General features: G+C 43.8%; 1 protein-coding gene across 3 annotated transcripts in view; it reads left to right on the top strand.

Annotated features, from left to right (window-relative positions):
• SEC16B (SEC16 homolog B, endoplasmic reticulum export factor) overlaps nt 1-23,614 on the top strand; it is a 705,720-nt gene that overhangs the window by 193,778 nt on the left and 488,328 nt on the right. For all 3 annotated transcript variants that reach the window (XM_069641151.1, XM_069641150.1, XM_069641152.1), the window contains one exon: nt 22,177-22,280. In XM_069641151.1, the coding sequence (XP_069497252.1) occupies nt 22,177-22,280 (104 nt within the window). The remainder of the gene's footprint in view (nt 1-22,176; nt 22,281-23,614) is intronic.

Genomic DNA, 23,614 nt, shown 5'->3' with positions numbered 1-23,614 from the left:
TAGCAGAGGGGTTCTGCTTGGAGCTGAGCACTGTACCTGCAGGTCCTCTGCAACTGGAGCAGTGCCAAGCAGCGGGAGGGAGACTTCCTCTACCCTTCCAGTTGGTATTAGCTCTCGTGAGCTGGGACCTGCCTTCTTCAGCTCATTCAGCTAATTTCTCTTCAATCTCCATCAGCCGTGGCTGAGTCCATGACCTTTGTACTGCGCACCAATCAGTCTATTAAAGCTTCTCTGGTTCGCATGCCGGCTCCAGGTCCAGCATTCTTTGCAAAAAGTTGGTTGTCACTAGTCACTTTCTTGCTGGTTGCTTTCCCTGGTTTTGATTTCATCACCATAATGTAATCCCTGATGTGATAGTGAAAATGCAATATGCAAAAGAGTGCAAGGGGGAAAATGGATAAATGGGACAGACAGAGGCCAAACCGGACCATTGGCTGATACTATGCTGTGTATCTAGATCACTCTAGCACTCTGGCATTCTCCCAGAATAAAAGCACAGTTCATACAAAATCACTTTCCCACTACCACTCCAGATCACCACACACATGCCCATACCATGCCTGTGAGCGAGGTGCTGACTGCACTCACCGCTTTGACACGATAAACGGCACGGTAGGTGTATATATGGTCTGTATATATATATATATATATATATATATATATATATATATATATATATATATATATATATGGTGTAGAAGGGATAATGAAATTAAATGGAGGATGAAAGTGGGCTTGTAGCTAACTAACTACCATCAGATTGCTGGTGTGCCGATATGCTGGTGTGTAGATTGTGCAGATTGTTCCTTGAGCTCTTGGAAAAGCCTCTGTCTAACGTCGCCCTGCTGTTCCCTCTCTCCGCCTCCATGTTAATCTGCCGGCTGTGGCTAAACACATGAACACCCCCGGTACTGGTCCTCGTCCTCTGACAGCACATGACTTAGCCGCGTATGATGCCTCTCCTTCATAGCCTCACTCCTCGCTTTCCTCCTTCCTCCTTCAACAGTTAGAGGAAAGGACCCAGCACGTCAAGCGCACTGCACTCTGCACCTACACAGCCGTTTCCGACGAAAAGTGTATTCTACTAGAGTTGTACACAACAAAACCCATGTGCAAGGGAACAACGTCAGACAACTGACTTTCTTAGCTAATTAGCCTACCATCTCTCATCAGTTAGGCCCTAAGCCAAGGCTTCTTCTTTGTAGTTGACCTTGCTGACTGTTCTTTTCTTCAGAACTTTAAAAGGAGTGAAGGTATATTGCTGTCTTTGTCTGGAGTTGTATAAATAGGCCTTGTTTTTCCACCTGTGAGGAGACCATGATATTTTGTCCATTCTGCCTTTCTATTTAATGCTATTTGATTCAATTATATCGGGTGTGTACATAGCTAATCCTCTTTGACTCTTTTCAAGCCATGTAGTTGCTATTGCTGCGGCATCCATGATTCTGAGCCAAGCAAATACCCTTTGTTCTTGCACAAATATGTATTCCAGCGCCTGTCAGCATTTCAGCCTTGGTTTCCCTTCTCATGGCTACTTGCTTACTATTATACGATGCTGACATCCATTTTCTCAACATGGCTGCTTTACTCACGTTCTATTACCTACTTTAACAAGCTTCTATGTTGTCTTATCTACCTTGAATTCTGTGCATATACATCTACTACATCCCTTATTACTTATCTTCTTTAGTGCATGTGGTTTTCTTCATATTCACATGTATGTTTACTTCGTCACTTCAATCACATCTTCATTGTTTAGATATCCATACATCGAGTTCAGTGCGCCCACGTATCTTCTCTCTTTAGTGGTGTCACTTTCCATCTGCTAGACTTTTCTCATAGTTCTATGTCCAATGGTGTCTGCGGGCTCATGTCTACCGCATCAGTTCCAGGGAACATTCGTCTGAGCGCATAACGCCTCTCATACCTTCGATGTGGTATTATAATAATACCAGGTGTCAAACATAGTACTTTCTTGTTGTTCTTCCAGTATAACGAAGGTGAGGGGTGGGCTCTATAAATTACGTGTACATCTGCCTCTCTACACCTCTTTTTAATATTGTTTTTCTCAACCTTTGGGTTGGTACTACCTTGTGTTTGTGGAATAATAAACGATTCTCCATGAATAGTTCCACTGACATTTTCAAATACGGTTGCAGGCCTTCAGGTACGGCCCTCTCATCTGGCCACCTATACTTGTTCCAACTGCCCAGTTGTGACATGGTGATGACCCGCTCCATTTCTTCTTCCTCTTCTATGGATCTCTGACCTTCAACTTTAGGGTTCTTTGTCACCACACCCTACCTGAAACATACCCCAAATGGGACGTCAAATATCTGCTCTTGATATATTGGACCTGTTGCCCTCACAATTTGCTTCTTTGAACTTCAACACTAAACTAAAAACATTTAACAAAGACTCTCTTTCGTACAAATGCGCCACACTAGTTCAATAATATCTCCAGAGTCGAGATTTATTAGTAAGTGCCCTTCATGGTAACACGTGTTTCGGCATCATTAGATAGTGCCTTTCTCAAACCAGGGCTGTTGACATGGTGCAACTTGATAATATCTTTCCGTCTGTTCTAGAATGTGTTAACCGGGTTAAATCCTGTATCGTCAGGGGCGTCTAAAGTATGAGGATCCATACCTCCTCATACTTTGGACGCCCCCGACTAATGATGCCGAAACACGTGTTACCATGAAGGGCACTTACTAATAAATCTCGACTCTGGAGATATTATTGAACTAGTGTGGCGCATTTGTACGAAAGAGAGTCTATGTCACGTGTTTTTACTATAGAGGTTGGAGTGTGTACCTCTATCTCTCTTGACAGATACGACATGTACAATGACTGTTCATCTGATGTAAAACTAATACTAGGTCGCAGAAAGTGAAGGTCGGCGTCAATCCACTCCATTACTTGTGTTTATAAACAAAAAACATGTTTTGCACTACCAGTTGTCAAGGAGAACTTTCCTTTTATTGTACTCTATATTGACCCTCTGTCCCCAAGTATGCTACGCTGTGCTATATGACGACCACGCCCAACCTACACAGGATCCTACCCATGTGCTCATCCCATAACCTTAGTAGGTAATTTTGCAGAGTGTTAACCTGCCCCTTTCTTTACCATGGATTTCTTTTTGCAGACAGATTGTTTTTTAAATCAATTTGATTTGAGAAAATCATTTTCTCTGTACGTTCAGATCTGCTTCATGCATCATTGAAGCACAGAAGTAATGTGTACATATATTAATTGTTTCACTTATTGTTTTTAAGCTGACCTTGACGTTACCGGTGGCTGAATTCAGTTTTAGGTCTGACCTTGCCACATGATGTTATCTGTTTCAAGACAGGCCACTGACCAAGCAATTTGTTGTGATTTGTATTCAGATGTTTGCAAAGCATTTTACACGCATGTGTGCTTACCTTATAATCGGTGCTGATTTTTTGTATTGATTGTTGATTTGTAAGGCTACAGCCTCAGTATGCACACCGCTTCGTAGCACCCCAAGGAGAAAGGGACAGGGAAGACATTAGCAAAGGGAGGGCACAAAAAATGTAATTCTCAGTTTGTGCAGCATCCAGACTTATGCGGTTGTGGTGGGTGGTGAAAGAACTCAGCGATGTCAACATAATCACTGCAGGGACATAACATTTATAATGCAGGTGTAGACCAAGGCACTCAAAGAGACAACAATGTTAGGCACAGTGATCACGATCTGGCCTGTAGTACCTAAAGGGGTTGCCCAAGACATGGGGCTTACCACCTAGTCCAGGGTGATGAGGTCCCAAAAAAAACCTCAGAAGGCCGGAAACACTTGCTTGAAGTGGTGAGTCTTGAACTGCTTTAGACATTTGGGAAGGTTTTCTTACAATTTGATGAACAGTGGAAGGTTGTCCCAGCGGACTGAGCCCCATACACTGGTGGACCTAATTGCTAACTTCTTTTTCTTGAAGGTAGTGGTGCAGAGGTTGTAGGTAGGGTTCTATGTTGAGGTGTAAGGACTGAGGTACCTGAACCCTCTGTAATTCATGGTCTTGTGAAGAGTACATACAATCTTAAAGATGATTCTTTCTTCCAGAGGGGGGCTGTGGAGGTCCCTCTGTGCCAGCGAGACATGATGCTGAGGTTTTAGGCCTACCACCAACAGGGATGCCTTATTTTGAATAATTTGCAAGGTGTGGACTGTGGACAGTGTATTTGCATTCTTGTGACTTTTACCTTGTGTTGCATGTCAAGGTATGACATGATGCAGTTAAGCACATGGAGACGGAAGTGACAGGAGTGTGCCATGTATTTGTTCTATTTAAGGAAAGCTTGCAATCAAACAAGACAGCTAAGTTCTTGCTGTCTGAGACAGATATTTGGGGAGACAAATGGGTAGTGACCAGCTAAATTGAGTATGGCAAGGCTCTCAGGCCTTATCAAAATGATTTCTGTTTTAGTGGAGTTTAAGCACAGGTGATTGTCAATCATCCAGTCCTTCAAAACTTCCAGGCATGGTGAGATGTTTTTGCGAGTTGTCAGTAGGGGGTTGTATGTTCAGTAGTCCTTGCCCCTGATGTTAAGTGTGGATGCATGTTACCCGGGTATAGTAAGTTGTGCAGATTCTGCATTCAAATTTTGGGATTGCCCTGTATTTGGTCCTGCACCTGGATAAAGATGTTGAGCAGAATTTGTGTTACATCTCGAGGTTGGTCATGTGTTTTAATTGAAGCTTATTTTAACTTCTGCGTTCCTGTTAATCACACTATATGGGCTCCAGATAATGAAATAATCTTGACTTGTTTACAAGTCTTTACACTCTTAGCTGTTCCTCCAGATGTGTACATTGGTCTGATTTAGATATTTTCCTATGTTACCCTTTACAGCAAATTGTTTATATTACGCATGAAGGTCACTTTTGGGTGGGGTAGCTGCTTACTTTTCCTCCGTTTATTGCTGGCTGCATTCCATGTTATCTACTTTAAATTCAACAGCGTGTCTTCAATAATTGTAATCAAATGCTCCAAAGGTTTCCTTTCGCCAAACATACTGCACCTTCTTCTCTGCCTACATATTCTTGCTAATCCAGAAATACTTCCCTTCCTATCAAAATAAAACTCGCCCCCGGCACATCTTAACGTGAGATCAGCTAAAAGAATGCATGCCTCCGAAATCTGGCCTACGACGCCTCTGGATCTTGCATTGGCATTCCCACAACCAAATGACTGCCATCTTCAGCCGCCAGCTCTTAATTAAGCACAAAGGCAGCCTGTCTCTCATTGCCCATGGCTTGCTTTCTCCGTAAGTAATCAACACTCCTTTTTTTGTTGTTGTCCGTGTAGCTATTTTCTTCTGTCTATCAGGGCAACAACTTCACCTCTTTTATCTCAGCTACTATCTACCTTCTGTCGTTGATGGCTCCTCCAACTACCCGGTCTCCGCCTTCCCAAGGGATATTTCCCTTTCACGTCTATCTGAGCATTTTCAAGGTCCTTCCCATGCAGTTATTCACAACCTCAATTTCATCATCTCCGTTGATCCCCTTCCTTCCACTGCTTTTGTTCACCACTGTAATATGATCCACCCACACTCTCATAGCTGATATTTCCCCCCATTTCCCGCAAATCCATCTTCCCCACTGCTGCCTCCAGCATCTAATCTCTTCAGGCTTCTGAGACAACCTTTGCTGCCAAAGTCCTGGACCTCATGTCCATTAATCATACCTCACAGCACTCAACACTGCCATTATGGAACCCATAGTTTCCAGAGCTTCTATAAAGAAAAGCCAGCATTCACCATGAGTCCAGCAAACTATTGCTCTTTAACAATCTCCTGCTTCAGAAATAAGAACTACATAGGAAGGAACTTAAATGTAGGCTATCCAAGGTCCTACTCAGTGAAATTGGACTTCAGGGGGATCCAACCTTGCTAAATGTGTGCATTTAACCCTTTAACTGCCGACCCACTGCCGACTGCCATGAGTTGAAATGGTTTATTATGCAGCACAAAATTCATATACATCTGGTAAATGAAGCCAAACACTTTGCAGGCAGTTCAATAGGGGACCACATGAAAAACTCCCAATAGATGCCAGGTCAAAAACAGCACACAGGCGGTTATTTATTTATTTGGTGTTGTAAATATGATCGTTTATTTATATAGCACCTATACACAATGTGTTTCAAAGTGCTTCAAGGCAAGGGAGGGAACAAGGGAAAATACAACCACATTCTTACAGGCCATGAACAGTAAGGATGTGAAATTAACTATCGTTCTCGGCCTGGCGACATTTCAGATAGTGCAAGAGCTAAGACATATATAAGGAAGGGAGGGGGATAGTGGGAAGGAAATGGAAACAGACAGGCGACTACCGTACTAGGCCTGACAACATTTCTGTTAGAGCCGGAGAAAAACAAAAGGTGAGGGAGAGGGGTGCAGAAAGGGAGGGGAGGAACAAAACAAGCGACTTTCATACAAGGCCTGACGACATTTCAGATAGTGCTGGAGGCGTGGTGGGGAGGAAAACAACAGTAATGGGAGGGTGGAGGAAACAGACGAGGTTGCTATCATATTAGGTGCAGGGAGAATTCTGATAGAGTAAGTACATAGAAGAAAGTAAGGAGAGGAGATAGGAAAAGGGAGAAGGGAAAGGAGGAGAGAAAAGAGAGTAAGCTGTCAAAAAGAGTGGAGAAGCAAGAGTGGGGAGCGAATACAATTGCAGAAGTCATTAGTAACACATAATGTTGCAAGCCAGGATACAAGATGAAGATGGGAACAGAATGATTCAGGGCCACCATGAGTACAAGATGCAAAGGAAGTCCAGCATGAGAATTGAGAAAGAGTGATGCACCGTGAATGAATGAGGTCCATAAAAGTCAAATCCAGCATTGGCCACAAAACAGTGATGGTGAAGGAAGGCACCAGGTGCGCAGGGGTTGCTAACTGGTGAAAAAGAGCAGCAGGCAGGAAGGTACCAAATGGCACAGGGTTGCCAGGAAAACTGCTAGAAAGGAAGGGAAAAAGTAATGGGAACAATGGAAAGGGCAAGGGGACTCACTGGAGTATTGGGGGAAGGGAGGTGGTCATATAGATTTAGATCAGCAGGTGGATTGGTAGAAAGGAATGGTAAGATAAGAAGTAAGGTTCTCTATTTGGGGAAGTCAGGGAATGTCTTCTCTAGTAGTCTGATACATGCTCCTTCTGATGAATCTGTTCCCTTTGTGTTCTGTAGTATTGACAAATTAAGGTTTCTAGCGTCAGAGCGTCATTTCAGCTTTCCACTGAGGTATCTTGGGCCTGTGTACCAGATCATTTTGGGTATCATGCAGAAGAGCTTGAATTTTATTCTTCGCTTGACATGTAGTTATTGGAGGCTCAGTCCGCCCAGGGAGATGTGGCCATTCCTTGTTAAGGCCAGAATCATTCTGGCAGCTCTGTTCTTAGCTAATTGTAGTTATCTGAGTGAGCAAAATGGGTCACCCATGTATAAACAATTGCAGAATCCTAGTCTAGACAAAATCAGTGCCTCTATGGTCTTGGTTTTGTGTTGAAAGCCTATGAAGGGCAGGGTGTGTCTGAGTGTGTAGAGTTGAAAGTGGGAAGATTTGCTCACTGTGTTTATTTGGGATGAAGTATAGGTCTGACTTGGAGGCCACACCCAGATTTTTGAAAGTTTGCACTGGTGTAGGTGCCTCTAATTAGTTGATTGGTTGATTCTTAATCTTGTTAGGGACACAATTCAGGATCACTCGTTTGCTTCCAGTCAAGCACATGAAGCAATATGCCATCAAGTCTTCGATTTTACGCTGTAAACAAGAACGTTTGATGCATTTGGATTCTCCCTTGTCTAGATTGATCAGAACTGACAATAATCTGGTGATAGTTGAAAAGTGTTGATTTAAGGGTTCCAGTTAGAAGGCAAATGGTCACATATATGGACATTGAAAAAGCAGGGATGGGACAGAGCCCTGGGCGAAACAGAATGGTTGGTGCCGTGTCATTGACACAATGTGGTATTCAATCAAAGACTGTTCCTGCTATCCCCAAACATTTCTTTGCAGGGTGAATCAGAGTGTTGTGTTGTGTTGTATGCAGCTGAGAGATGCAATAGGTAGAGAGCTGTTTGATGGTTTGGATCTGATGACTTTAGGAGTTCTTCCCTGATGTTCAGATAGTTGCTCTATGTGTCGCTGGTGGGTCTGAATCTTGATTGTTAATTATGCAAATGAGCAGCTTTCTTGCTGAATTCTTGTCATTGGTCATTGCCACTTTCTTTAGTATTTGTGCATAGAAAGACCGCTGCGAGATTGGACGGAAGTTAGCAACGACCTTATGCCAGCCTTGAACTTTTTTTTAGAAGCTATGCATAGCCTTCTTGAGTGTAAGGGAGATCTTGCTGGCATTTATGGATGCATTGCAGAGGGTGGTGAAAGGTTGTCCATATTCCTTTGCATGAACATGGCAGGGTAAGTGCAGGTGTCATGGGAAGATGCTGTTTAGATCAATGTTTTTTTGGCAATCTGAGTGCACGACATACACTTGGAGATTTCTTTTTGTAATAAGAATGTGTGGCTGTTGTTCTGGCGAGTTGCAAAATTGTCTGCCCTGTTAAATGTGTTAGGGTTTCGTTTTGGGCTAGCAGTCGGATTGCTTAACTCATTAAAGACGTTGAATAGCCCTGAGTATTTTGTCTTACCTTTGTAGTTCTGGTTTGTAAGTGTTCTAATTTATGCAGTCAGATGACCTTTTGGTACCCCTTGCATGTATATTGCAAGCCATTCCCTTGGCCTCCCCCAAAAAGGTGTCATATATTTTCAAGTTTCCTTTGTTGTCCCTTCAAGCCAACTAGAACTTTACCATACCATTTGTTTAATGCTTTGATGTCTATCTTTTGTTTTGCCTGCGTGATAACGCCAGCATGTTCTGTGATCCCTTGAGCCCAAGGTAAATGGAGTGCAACCATTGAGCAGGGTCAGTGTTCTGTTTAGTCTGGGTGAGGGTCAGGGTGAAGGTTTCTGCAAATAGGTGCATCCATATGTCCTTAGAGGGTCTGTCTCTATTCTCAATGCATTGTTTGTCCGTTCTTGACCTAGCCATGAGGGTACTTGTGGAGGATGCAGACTACCTGTGATGAGGTAGTGCTTGGTTGAAAAGTGTTTTTATAATGCTCATGTCACAGATGGACATGTCTAGAATAAATATGATTTCTAGTGTGTGCCCCAATTGAAAGACAAGGTTCGACACGTGGTGTATCCAGTCTGTGGACATTCTGTATATGGTGCTTCACTTCTAAGGTTGAAATTGCCTTTTATTTTGAGGTTTTGACATGGCTTTATGATGTTATCCATGAAGACCAATCATTCTTATAAAAAGTTTTTGTTATGAACTGAGCAACGGTATGTGATCATTATGGGTGTGTCGGAGTTAGGACTCAGGGTACATCTGATCGCAAGGTGGAGAAAGCAAATTGTTTAGGGAACACCAGGGCTTCTCCTAGCCACATTTTTGATTTCCTATTTTTATTGAGGATGTTATAACCTTGCGGCAGAAGAAAGTCAAATAAATGAATGGAGCTTTTGTTAAACTATGTTTCTTTGATAGTCGGTATTATTGGGTATTATTGAGTTGTTTTCTGCAACGATCGAGTGCAGGTTTGAATCATTTGTGTTGTCCGATCATGCATAATCAATCGAAAGGTGGTGAAAATATTCCACCTACCGTTGGTGGAATGTCTTATAGATGTTGAGGGGTTTATAGAGATCTGGTATCTCTGGGGAGTTATAGCCTGAGTTGACTAAGTGTTAACAATGGGGTAGGGGGTCCTTGCTGTGTGGATATGAGTGGGGTGTTGATTTTTACTGTTGATGGGGGGGATTATTCCCTCTATTGCTTTGTTTGGATGTCGTGTCAGTATCGCAGAGTTTGATATCTTTTTTTAGTTTGGTTCCTATTTGTGAAGTTGGTTGTCATGTAGTTGGGATGTCATGTTGGGAATGTCCAGGAGAACATCTGCTGAGCAACTGTCATCAAAGGGTTTGCTAAGAGCTATCAGCAGGGTTAGTTGGTATGGACCATAATGGTTCCATTCACATAGGTGTTGATGTAAGTTTGCCAGAGTCAGGAGACATTTGGGTTGCATTCAGTCTCAAGCTGACTCCGGAGTGTCGGACAAGGTATTCATTAATGCTGGAGTTGGAGGTACCATCGCTGGATGTGATGGTAGAAGAATAAAAGGTCTATCACCCCTTTTCTTGATTTTATGTAATTGTAGTTGTCCATGAATAGCTTCTCTGGATTTGTCCTTAATGTTGCTCTTTTAATTTAATTTTTACTGTTTGTAGTGTAATCAAGTTATACAGTCAGTCAGTAGGCCATGGGAAGCCGGTTATACACTGTTATTTGGGTAAAAAATAAATCAGCGGATACATTTGCTAAATGTGCTAAGGGTCATGTTATAAAGTTGACCAGTGAGGTCAAAGGGAGCATGTTCTATACTTTACAAATAGGGTAATTGGTATCAACCTTTTCACTTTACTAGAGGGGTCAATATGAGCAACTCATACAGCTATAAAATGAGGCCAGTGGAAAACCTTATTCACTTTACCAAAATGCTCAATGAGATCTGGTTAACCACTTTGCTTGTGAGGCTAGTGGGTCAATAGGAGCAGGTCTATACACTTTGCTACTGGGGTCAATGGGAGCAGGTCATACAGTTATCTGATGAGGTCAATGGCAAATGTTATTCACTTTACTGGTGAAGTCAATGGAATCAGCTCTTGCATTTGCTAAAATGGTAAATGAACTTAGTTTTGCAGCTAGACAATGAAGTCAGTAGTTCAGCCAATACACTTTATCCATATGGTCGATAGGAACAGATAGTGTGCTTTGCTAAAGTGGTCATTGGAAGCCAGTCAAACAGTTGTCCAATGTGGCCAAAGGAAGTAAATGATACAATTTAACAATGTGGTCATTGGGCATAGCTTGTACACTTTGCTACCGGGGTTACTGGGATCAGCTTCCACATTCAGGCAATAAGGTCAAGGGGAACAGGTCATACAATTAACCAATGAGGTCATTGAGATCAGCTTATACATTTTCGAAAGAGACAAAATCGGCTTTGTTTTACAGTTAGCCAATGAGGTCGGAAGGGCAGGTTATGCTCTTTACCAATGTGTTCACAGGGATCGCTTACACACTTTGCTAGAGGGTCAATGGGAGCAGGTCATACTGAATACTGCAACACATTTTCATGCTGGACGTATCTAAAGAAAAAATAAGAGGGCTGGCTCAGTAGTGTTTTCCAGCATTGCCTCTATAAAGCGCAATGCTATACTGCTAGTGACCAACATTATATACCAGCAATGACCTATAAAACTAATTTCTATTCTGCTTGTGCCCAACACTCTATATACCAGTATTGCCATTATAAAAATACACTTTCACGTTGACTGTTACTGGTATATGCAAGTATATTGCCAGTGTAAAACCTTTTCATTTTGACTGTACCCAGTAAATACCTTATTTTTTAAAAAATAAGTGCCTTTCTTCAATGTTAGGCCGTTCTCACCCTCATGTTGAATTACATATCTAGGTGTCTTTAAAAATATGTGCTGTTCTTCAATGTTAGGCCTTTCTCACCCTCATGCTGCATTCAAATCTAGGTTTTTTATTTTTAAAAAGTACATGCTGTTCGTCAAAGTTAAGCCTCATAGCCTTATGCTGTATGGCAAATATATCTGCCTTGTGTAACGGCTGCTACGTTTAATAGCTAGACTTTTTCCCTCCATTGAAAGTCAATCCTGTGTTGTTTATAACTATTGGATGTTCCTTCTTTTTCCATATGCCTGATATTGTACTTGTACCTTGGTTAATTTCTCCCCCTGTCCCTGTATCTCACCGCCTGGTATGGTGCTCTATGCTGCTTGCTGTAACCTAGACCTTTCCCACCAGAGCACTTTTTATTGTTCATTTGACTTGTCTGCACCTGTCTGCTGCTAGGCCGCCTTGTGAGTTCCTTGTGCATTGTGTGGCTCCTGTGGCTCTCTCCCATGCCATGGTGCCCTCTATCTCTGCTATCTTCTCTAACTGCTATTCTATATCCTATCCTACCTCTTTCTCTAAGCCTAGAAAGAAAACATTTAATAAAGCACTCCTGGTCTCCAACTCAGGCATACCCATCGCTGACATCTATGTCAGTGCTTCCTCCAGGCAGACATTTTCTTTGTCATCCCCTCTCCTGATTTATGGATTCCCCATATGTTCTCAACCCTCTCCGCTTTCTCCTCTTCTCCCATTAATGGTGGAACCAGATGGGAAGAACTCTTGGCCCGCTTCTCATCCTCTAGGTGCATCATTAATGTCTATCTGAATGGCACTGTCATGGCCCACAGCTCTCAGCCGAATCTTCTCCTTCTTGATAGGCATCTTCCCTCTCTCATTAACTTTCTTTCTTCTCCTGCCATTCCTCCCTGTGCCACCCCGCTTGCCCCTTCACCTCCACTGACGGGTGTTAGTCCACCCTGCACTCCTCCTCAGAAAACATTCAAACAGGGCAGCCAGCTTCCCTCAGCTACTCTCAATGCTCGCTCTGCCATTAAAAACTCCTCTTGCATCTGGCACTTTCTTGAAGACTTTGATCTTGACAATCTTGCCCTCACTGAAACGTAGTTCAAGGCCAGCTCTGTCACAGCTCTTGACACTCTTCTTCCCGACGGCTACACAATCCTCTCCAAGCCCAGGCCCAACCGGTCTGCTGGCGGAGTGGCACTTATCTTTCCTGAATGGGTCTCTTCTATTATCCTACTCACTCAACCCTATTCTTCCTTCGAAATGCCTTGTCTGCAGACTGGGTGTTTCTTCTACCCTCTCCCTTACTCTTGTCACCATTTACAAGCCCACTGGCCCAGACTCCCTCTTCCTTTCTGAATGGGCCAACCTCACCCTTTCTTTCCTGACTTGTACCTCCATGCTTCTTTTCCTCAGAGACTTTAACATTCATATTGATTCCTCTGACTTGACCACTTGACTCTTCCACAACCTCTGTGACTCTTTCCCTAACCATTCTTCCTTCTGGTCCGACCCACTCAGCTGGACACACCCTGGATGCATTCATCTCAGCCGGCAACCCTACTGCCAACCCTCCCATTATACCTTTCTCCTGGACTGACCATGCTCTCCTCTCATCTGGAGCTCCTGGGCTCCCTGGCTAACCCTCTGCCTGCACTTCTAGTCTCCTTCTCCATCATTCGACAGATTAAGTGAGTGACAGTTGCTGCTTTTGACACCACTTTCATCCATCCTCCTACCCCTCCCATTAACTCTCCCACCGACACAGCCCTTGCTAATTTTCACCACTCCATGTCCAATACCCTAGACACCATTGCCCCTTTCATGAGGATCCATTTGAAGCCTGCCTGCAAGCGTAACTGCTGGATGATTCTGATTTAGCCTCCCTGAAGCGCAAGTACAGGGTGGCCGAACGGAGGTGGCAGACCTCAAACACTTCCACTTAAAAACTGGCCTGTCACCTTCTTCAAAGACAATACCTTTTCTCCATCCACTCTAAGAAGAGGGCCCAAATCCAAGCCTGCATCTCTGGGTCAGCCAACAATATGGCTGAATTGTTTCAGAAGTGTAAGGAGCCAGCTAATCCTACTACAATTTCCACCTCCCCTCTTCCTTCCCAGACCCTCTGTAATGCTATGGCCTCCCATTTCACAACCCAAACCCTGGATATCCTGTCCTCACCCTTCACTACCCCCATCCCTACTCCCACACACACTCTCAGGCCTCCCTTGTGCCCCACTCCAACTCCCCCGTAATCTCTGCCTTCTCGCTCATAACACAGGATGAGGTCTCTAAAGCTGTCTGCTCTATGAAAGTCTCCTCCAAACAGGTGCCCCCAGCTCCTTCAGAGCTATCAAGGGCAACATCTCCTCTCTCGCTCCTGCCCTGGCTGATTTATGCAAGCACTCTTTTGCCACTGGCTCCTTCCCACAATCCCTCAAGCACTCCCTTGTGCACCCTGTCCTAAAAAAGCCATCTGCCGACCCCTCCTGCCCGGCTAACTACCGCCCTACCTCCACTACCCTCTTCCAGGGCAAACTCTTGAGATGTTGGTCATCCCCCGATTTACCCCCCACACCGAATCGGTTGACTGTCTCCATGACCACTAGTCTGGCTTTCGAACATCCAGAGGCATGGAAACTGCTCTCCTGAACACCTGTGAAGACCTGCTCTCCAATCATGATTCTAACTCTCCCTCTGTTCTCATCCTCCTTGACTTGTCCTTTACCTTTCACATGATCAATCATGCCACCCTCATACAGCGACTCCATGATTCCATTGGCACCAATGACTTGATACTGGACTGGTTGACCTCCTTCCTTTCTAACTGACCTTCCGAGGTGCAACTGGGCCCTTTCCTCTCTTCCATCTCACTCTCTACCTGTGGTGTCTCTCAGGGCCCTATCATATCCCCCTGGCTCTTCAACATTTACCTTGCCCCTATGTCCCACATCATTTCATCCTTCTCTCCTCATTTACAGTGTAATGCCGAAGACACACAGCTCTCCTTCAATCTTCCCTCTACTACCCCCTATGCTTTCTCTCTCATTCCCAACTGTATGACTGCTATTCAGGCATGGTGCACTGCTATTGATCTCTGTCAGTAAGACAGAGATCCTTCACATTCACACCCCTGCTCCCTTCCCACTCTCTGGCCGCCCCCTTGGGTCCCCTCCCTTCATCATCTTGTGTGGTCAAAAACCCTGGTGTCATCTTTGACTCATCTCTCTCCTTCTCCCCACACATCATAGACTTTGCCAAGAAGGCCCACTTTCAACTTCACCTCCTTAGAGGCATTCTTTCTTTCTTTACCTTCCCCAGAAACGCACTGTGTCTAGAGCTCTGTTTCTCCAGGCTGGACTACTTCAACAGCTTCTTCCTCAATCTGCCTCTTTCCTCGCTGCGCCACCTTCAACTAATCCAGGACAGGACTGCAAGACTTATCCTTGGCCTCAAGCCCAGGGACTGCATCTCTCCAGTCCTTAAATCTTTCCACTGGCTTTCGGTGGCTGCAACAATCAAATTCAAGAATCTCTGGATCATCCACAAGACCTTCTGGTGCCTGGGACCCAACTACATCCAACTCTACCTCCATAAATACCTTCCAGCTAGATCCCTTTGATCTGCTAGCTCCAACTCTCTGCAGATCAGATGTTTTTCCAAGCAGAGAGAGGGGAGTAGATCTCTCTCTTCGGCAGGTCCTTCCCTCTGTAATGGCATCCTCATCCCTCAGACTTGAGCCAGACCACCTTAAGTTCTGGAATCTTCTCAAGACCTTGCTCTTCTCTACCTCCTTCCCTCTCGCCCTCCCCTGCTAACGCCCCCGCCTCTATGACTGGTGACCTGGTCGCTCATGAGCCACACAGACCACCAGGCCCCCTCTGACCAGTTCCTTCCCTCTCACCCCCCTGCCACTGTGACTGGAGGTCTGATATTCCTCATGATCCCTACAGGGCACCAGGTCCCTCTGACCAGTCTATACCTGCACATCTCCCATACTAGCACTGCCCTTCTGGGCCTCCTTCCCAGACTGCTGGGTGGGTTGGCTTCCCTCCTTCTTGGGTCAACCCTCTGTTCTCGGATTTCGATGATGGTCCTCCCCCTGTCATCTCCTGGCATTTGTCCCCTGGTGGGTTGGGTATCCCTCCCGTGTCTGGTCTACCCCCCCCCTATCTTTGCTCGTAGCCGGTGGTCCACTCCTGGCCTCCCCTGGTACTTGCCCCTTCAGTACTTGCCCAGACTTCCATCCCTCTTACCACCACTCTCCTCCTACCCCCCTGAACTTCCTGTTACTGAACTTGCACAATCCGAATGTCACAAGGCCTAGTAGGACTATTTATTTCTGTTTATCGCCCTTGTTCCCCTCCCCTGTTTTGTCTTGTGGCATCTGGAAACACCTTTTTCTTATAGTGCGCCTTATAAATGCCCAATAAATAAATACATTGCCACTATAAGAACACATGTCCATGATATGATATGGCATTTGATACGCGCCTATACACAGCTGTTTGCTTGTCTTGTACCCAGTGTATGCCAGTATCAACACTGTAAACCCTTTTTGTGTTTGCTTTGTCTACTATACTCCAGTATTGCAACTCTCAAACACACTTTCATACTGGCTGTGCCCAGTGTATGCCAGTATTGTCACTGTAAGTACAGAATTTCATTATGGTTGTGCTGAATATAAGGCAACATGTAAATTAATGAACATTTTGTATCCTAGCCGTGCCCAACATATGCCATAAATATAACTGCAAGAGTACACTTTCATGTTGTTTGTTACCAGTACATGCTGGTGTTGCCACTGTAAAACCTTTCCATGTTAGGCGTGTCCAATATATGCCAGTTATGGCTCTGTAGCAACACACATTTATTCACGTTGTGCCCAATATACACCATCATGCCACTGAGGAAATATTTTCTTACTGTCAATAGTCAGTAAATGCCAGTATTGCCACTGTTAGAGCATGTTTTCATGCTGTTGTGCCAAATATATTCCAATATTGTCACTGTAAGAAAATACTTTCATACTGGCAGTGCCAAGTCTATGCCCATATTACCCCAGCAAAACATTTTTTATAGTAGCTGTGCCCAATGTATGCCATTATTGCCACTGCAATAACATGCTTTCATTCCGATTGTGCCAAAATATTATAGCATGTTTCTGTAAAATATTTTCATGGTGTCTATGCCCAATATATACCAGATCATGTTGCTGAATGAACACACCCTCATGCTGGTTGTGCCCATGGTGTCGCTACTGTAAGAACAAACTTCCATGCTGGTTTTGCCCAAAATATGCCAGCATGCCACCATACAAACATACCTATCAGGTTGTGCACAATATATTCCAGTATTACCAGCATAGGACCAAATTTTCATGCTGCCTGTTCTGATAATTTTCAGTTGTGCAACCTCAATCCTTCCTGACCTTCTTAAAAACTCACCTGAATTAAAAAAAAGATTGCAGAAGCACACTTTTGATCCCTGCATGTCTATTTCCTATAGACCAGTAAGTGGCCAAAACACAATATTGACTAAAATCAATATTATTGAATCTCTGGGCACCACACAACTCCAATCTATGGTGACCACTAACCCACTTCTCAATCTTATGCCATCAGTATTCATCTCAAAATATGGTACTGAGACAGCTGTGGTAGGGTGTGGTTGATGACCTCCACTGCCTGATTAACTCTAATAAGTGTGACCGTCCTGTGCACTTTTATTTGGCATCTGAATTTCACATCCCAGGCCAAAAAATCCTACTCCCCCTTGCAAACAATTGCCCATGTTTCTTCTATTTCTCTTTGCTGCTTTGCAAGTCTCATGAGCGCTCCTCTGCCCCACCCATCCTTTACGACCATGGAGTTCCCCAGGGCTCTTTGCTTTTCCCACATTCTTGATAGTGCACCTGCCTTTCTAGGATGCCTCCTTAGATCCATAGGTTCCACCTTTTGTATCTACGCTGATGAAGTCTAACGTTACATTGGAATTTCCTCCAATCTCTCCCATCAACAAGATTAGATCTCACGCACCTTCATTTTGACATAGACCAGGATGTCTAAACATATGCTTTTCTTAACCTTTCCCAATACAAAAATATTGACTTTCGATTCCGTGAAAGAATTCATCATCCTACGTTCTAGTTGCTCCAATCCTACTTTACTGGGCCATGAGATCTTCTCAACCAAAAAGGCCAAAAAAGCCATTGTATTGTTTTGTACCGAGATTTATAGAGCGCAAACTATGGCCCGAATGCATTAAGGTGCAGTACAGAAAGCAGACATTCCGGGAGAGGTGCCGTAACGTGAAGAGTGTTTAAAAAAGACAAGTCTTTAGTGCCTTGCAAAACAGCAGGTAGTCTTCGTTTTCCCAAACAGAAAACGGCAGCTTGTTCAACGAGGTGGGGGCAACCTTAACCGGCAACCACTGGAGTTGCTGCAACAGACCGGCAGAAGGGGTAAGTCTAGGTGCATTTAAGGCCAACCTAGCCACAGAGTTTTAAAGTACCTGCCAGTACTGCACCTGGCACCCAGGCTGTCCCCGGTAGACCCCGTTACAGTAATCCAGCGATCCCATGATCCCAGAGGTGACTACCTTAGTACGGCAGTCAGCAGGAAGAAAAGGGAGAATGTTTCTCAATACTTTTAATTTATTCTGGCCCGAACTGGGAACTCCAGGTACTAGTCGCTGCCTGGAAGCCAAACATGAGCACGTTTTTTTCCCCATTGAACTTCAACCAGTTTGAAGACATCCAGCTTCCTATAGCTGACAGGCAATCCCTCCGTTTATGAGGGGGCTCAATGGTGGAGGAGTTGAGATGGAACACAATTGTGTATCATCTGCGTATATGTAAAAATGAACCTCAAACTCTGAGATGAGGTTGCCAACGGTCGTAAATAAAGATTAAACAAAAGTGGCGACAGAGTTGATACTTGGGGAATCCCACCAGGAAGATAAGAGGAAAAGGAATGACAGGCATGAAAGGAGTTTGTGTACACTCGGCAAGGAACAAAGCAAACCATGCCAGCGGGACCCCAGAAATCCCAGCCTGCTCCAGACGGCCAAAGAGAATGCCATGATCCACCGTATAAAATGCCACAGAGCGGTCAAGAAGAATCAACACTCCGACCCCTCCATGGTCCTGAAGCAGAGCTAAATCATCCAGAAGTGAAATCATGACAGACTCCGTGCCCATCAGGGGCCTAAAACCCAATTGATAGGGGTGTAAGCAATTATTGTTTTCCAGAAAATGGGAAAAGAACAGAGTGATAAAAACCCCCATGAGCTTCTTAAAACTGGCAACAAAGATATAGGCCGATAATTATCCACTTCGGTTGTTTCGAGATTTTTAATTTTTTAGGAGTGGAGTAACCACCGCGTGCTTCTAGGTGACAGGAATCACCCCTGAGAAAATGAGCATTGAAGAGCCACAGTAAACACAGTAAACACAGAAATAGCTTTTAGGGGGAGAGACTTGAGAATGTGTAGTGGAGCCAGGGCCAAGGGGAATGCTGATTTGAGCTGGGTCAGAGCACTTGACACAGTTGTGTCATCCATTGTTTCAAATTGGAAAAGCCCCACTGGGATTGGTTTGACCAATCTGATAGGAGGCCTTGTACTGATCTGCCACAGTAGGGAGCCGACTCTCATCCGTAATGACTTGCCGAATGAGGCTGATGTTATCAGAAAAGAAGGTATTAATAGCATCCCATTGCGCATGTGAGCCGGGCGTATTATCTTTCGTCCTCAGAGGAAGCAAGGAAAGTTCTTTGGTTACTTTATAAAGCTCCCGCGAGGAGCATGCTGCCTCATTAATCCGGTTGGCATAGAACCTAGATGTTTCTTCGACAATCATTTTATGGTAGTGTAGTACAGCTAGCTTGCAACCTGTTCATGCTTTCTGGTTGTAATTTGTATGCCATCTACGCCCCAGGCGACGACAAACTGATGTGTTTGAAGGCAGTTTGAGGACTTCTGGGGGCAGATTAATGGGACAATGGTGAATACTAACAGAAAGTGATCCAACCATAGTACTGGAAGAGGGGTAAAAGTTGCAGGACGTTTCTTTTCTGAAAGTCAAGAGTGTTTCTACTATGTGTACAGGCAGATGATTACGTAGACTGAGAGAGGAGTTGGCCAAGCTAGTTACCGTTCAGGTGCAGATTAAAATCCCCCAACAAAACCAGATTGAGATGCATCAGCACTAAATCCATAATCAGCTGTGAAATATAATTTTCAAAATTAGCTAATCCTTGGGAAGGTGCACGGTATATCAATAAGATATAAATTGACAAATTAGGGGTAACATGTGCCCTTACGATTAAAAGTTCAAATGGCAAAGAATGTTCAACAGGAATGAATAGGCATTTAATGGATGCACAATGAATTACAGCTAGGCCGTGAGGGGCCTATCACGAAATATTATTGTGTAGGAATCAGGCAGCATTTGTCGAAGAGCTGGCTGAGAACCATGTCTCAGTCATCCATAGAAAATCTGATCCATTTCCTCCAACAGATCACGAAATCATTGTAATGAGCCCCGGCTGATCTAGTATTAATTAAGAGCGCCATGTGGGGTGTATTCTTCCCCCCTTGTGCCATATCTCTATTCCCTTAAGGCATTGCCCCTTCTTTGCTTATAACAGAGATATTGGTTGTTTCCACTATACAGGTCTGAAATGTCTTCTGGGCATCAACAGGCAAAGTAGAGTCAGGTGGGGCCAGGTTGAGGAGTTCAGAGCGGGTGTATCTCTTGCAGGCAGCATCTGACACCCCCCTAGCTAAAGGAGAATAAAAATCCTTATTTTGCCATGGTGTGAAGGCCCACGATCCATCCCACGTCCGGACGTGCCCTTCGTCTGCTCCAGCCTGCGATGAAATGCTGGCTGTGGAAGTGGGAACGTGACGTGGCAGCAGCAATGGAGAAAATACTTTCTGAGCAACGAAGAACTCAGAGGTTTCATATGTAGTCCACCCATAACTGCAAACCAAGTCCCTAGCAATATCAAGAAGTAGGATTATAACATAGCAATACCACCCTCTCTTCAGGGCATTTTACCCAGAAAAAACAGAGAAATATCAAACATTGTCTTCCCGCTCTTAAATGAAAATCATCATACAACCGCTGAATGCCTCCAAGACGGACTGCTGAAATACTTTCCTAGAAAGTGCTAACGCCTCATTATAAGTAAGGCTACACATTTGACAGAATTCCACCCCCAGATCACCACAAACACTGACCACATATGTCACATGTGTCAGATTATGACATGCCTCCATTAACCAGAAAAAAAGCAGATACAAATGATAAGTATTTGTATTTATTAAATTTTATATAGCGCTTTACGCCAAAGCGCTTGACATGGACAACAGTAATACATAAGAAGCAATATAATACAACTCATGATTAAAAAAACCAGGAACAATAAGTGGAACAATTAGCCGAGATCATATAGTAGACAGAGTGGGGTAAAGCAGGTGAGGAAGTTGCAGCGAGGTGTCAAGAGGGAGAATGGAGAAAGTGGGCTTTTAAGGAGGAGCGGAAGGATGAGTAAGAGGAGATGGAGCGAATAGGAAGAGGGAGAGAATTCTAGTGGAGTGAGGCAAGGAGCTGGAAGGAGCAAAAGCGTGAAGGGGAACAAGTAGTGGGTGTAACATTGAGTACGAAGTGATCAGCAGAAACAAGGGGCCTTGAGGGAGAATAGAATGAAAGGAGGGAGGTAGTTGTCCAGGTCCCTAAATTCATCTTTCAAATTGTGCAAGCCTACTTACGCATTGCATCTCACAAACAATTAGAAATGCCGATCGATCCCTCTCTTTGAATCATCTTTCATTGGGGAGAGAAGATTTTCCTGTGCGAGGAGCTATAGTTTGAAAACTCTCAAATCCTATCTGCTTGTGAGACCTGTTCCCCCATCCAATTCAGAAGGTTGCTGAACACTTAGCTATTTTCTTAACCTTTCTACGTGCTGTTCTTCTCATGTCTGGTCAGTTTGATTGCCTCACAACAATTATAAGAGGCGTAAGGGGACCTTACCCCCAAGCGATCCCTCAAATACGTTCAACAACCTTTAAATGCAAACAGCAAAGTGCTTGGGAGCAAAAAAAGTCTATTGCAGGAGTGGTTAAACCCACAACACTAACCAAGGCCAAGAAGCCACCTACCAGAACTCAATACAACAGATGCTTTCATACACATTTATTGGTATCTAAATCTCAGATAAAAAAACAGAACAAAAATGGTCTGTTCGGCAAACCACAATGCAATTATTTGGGATTTACAAAGTGCAAAAAAGACAGGCAGTTTATACATCTAAATTGAAGGCTTCCATCCTTATAGATATAGTGCTGTGCAATCATACTAGTTCATAAAATCTCCCATAACCTAAAATGTTTCTTTCCTAAACATTAGTAACCTGACCAGTGTTGGAAATTCTTTAGGGGCTGTCTGTCTATACACAATGCACTATTACACTACAAAACCTATTTCCCAACTTCAGTTGAATTACTAGTGAAAAACAGATTGTGCTATATTAATGCTTCATTTACCCGGATTGACATCTCATCTTATGATCGCCTAAAGTAAAATAAAATAAAATGTTCTTTGGTTTTCAGGCAGAGCTATGAGGAAGTGTATGGAGCCTATCCTCTGCCGGTCCCCAGTGAAGACTACAGAGCATATTACAACACTTACTCGAGAGCTGCAATAGAGGAGCAAGGTAAGGCTCTTATGTGCAATATTTGAAATCTATGTCTACGACAATCATTCCCAGACCTACTTAAAAGTGTAAGAACACTTTTCACCCAGAACCAGAATTCACAGGTGAATAACTCCAGCCTCTGCATATCCTCCATTGTATTCACAAGAAGTAGAGCAGCAGTTGTAGATGTCCTCTCAACTAAATATTAGACTATGTCACGGAAGGCATGCCTAACGGTTTTCTGAAACCTCGGTTAACTTTGGGAGTTGCCAGTGGCTTTCAGGATTACTTTGCAAGGCTGCACTAATGTTCAGAATGTGTTGCTTCAGAGAGGGACTCCAAGAGTCAGACAGAACACATCAAAATCAGGTTGATTGATTTTTGTAATAAACGTATTGATTCATAAACATCACCATACAGTGGCATGAAGTTTGGGCCTTTAGTATATTCAAGAGCTCCAGTGGCATCAGACTTGTTTAGATAGAAAAGAGAGATAGAGTGCATAGGACCCAACTCCCCACAAAACATTTAATGTCAAATGTCAGAATGAAACCACAAGAATGGTGGATGGACTGGTATTCCAAGTTGATAAGAACATGGGTACAGGAGCTCCAGGACAGAATGTATTTTTTTTCAGAATAAGAAAATAATTGCTGTGAGGGGATTTTAGGATGGAAGTTTAAAAGTTAACCATTCCTATTGTTATGATTTTGCACTTTCTTATGCCTCTGGCACCAGTAGAGGTGTTCAACTTAATTTTGATTGTTCAAATGTATCACTTATTCGGGGAGATGATTATTGTGCTTCATGTAGTAGCCAGTGCAAGGGGTTTTGTGCGGTATCTTCTGGATCCTATATTCAGCCCTGCATCTACAGAGAACAGAGCTTTTAGGGGAGCCACGGATGAAGCTGGAAGCTGTTCAGCAGAGCATCTCCAGTGCTGATGCTACAGGATACAGAAGACCTTAAGAGCTGAACAAAACTTGGGGAAGGGATTGAAGGGTTTGACTGTTTTTACACTTTAAGACAAGAGCTTAATCTAACCTAGAAATGAGGAAATCTAGAGATCTTGTTTCAAGTACTACTGTTTGTATGGTCCCTTTGAAGGTTAAAATGTCAACTGACTGTCCGGGTTTGGGGAGATTATGCAGAATTGAATCACATTCCAGACACAATTTTCAACAGTTTATGTTGCTGACGTGTTAGGTCACCCTCTAGCCTGGCTAAATACAACCAATTGTGACACTATTAACTGCCTCTTGTTTGGTTGTATCCTGTATCTGAGCTATCACGAGTCACTATAGGTGGTGGTCATATACACAGAAATCTAAAGCACAAATTTGTTTTAGCTA

This window comes from Ambystoma mexicanum, chromosome 1q (assembly GCF_040938575.1).
Source record: "Ambystoma mexicanum isolate Mex_15411 chromosome 1q, UKY_AmexF1_1, whole genome shotgun sequence".
In the NCBI taxonomy this organism is placed as follows: Eukaryota; Metazoa; Chordata; class Amphibia; order Caudata; family Ambystomatidae; genus Ambystoma; species Ambystoma mexicanum.
The sequence above is the reverse complement of the archived record's forward strand: the minus strand, read 5'-3'. Positions and strand labels throughout refer to the sequence as shown.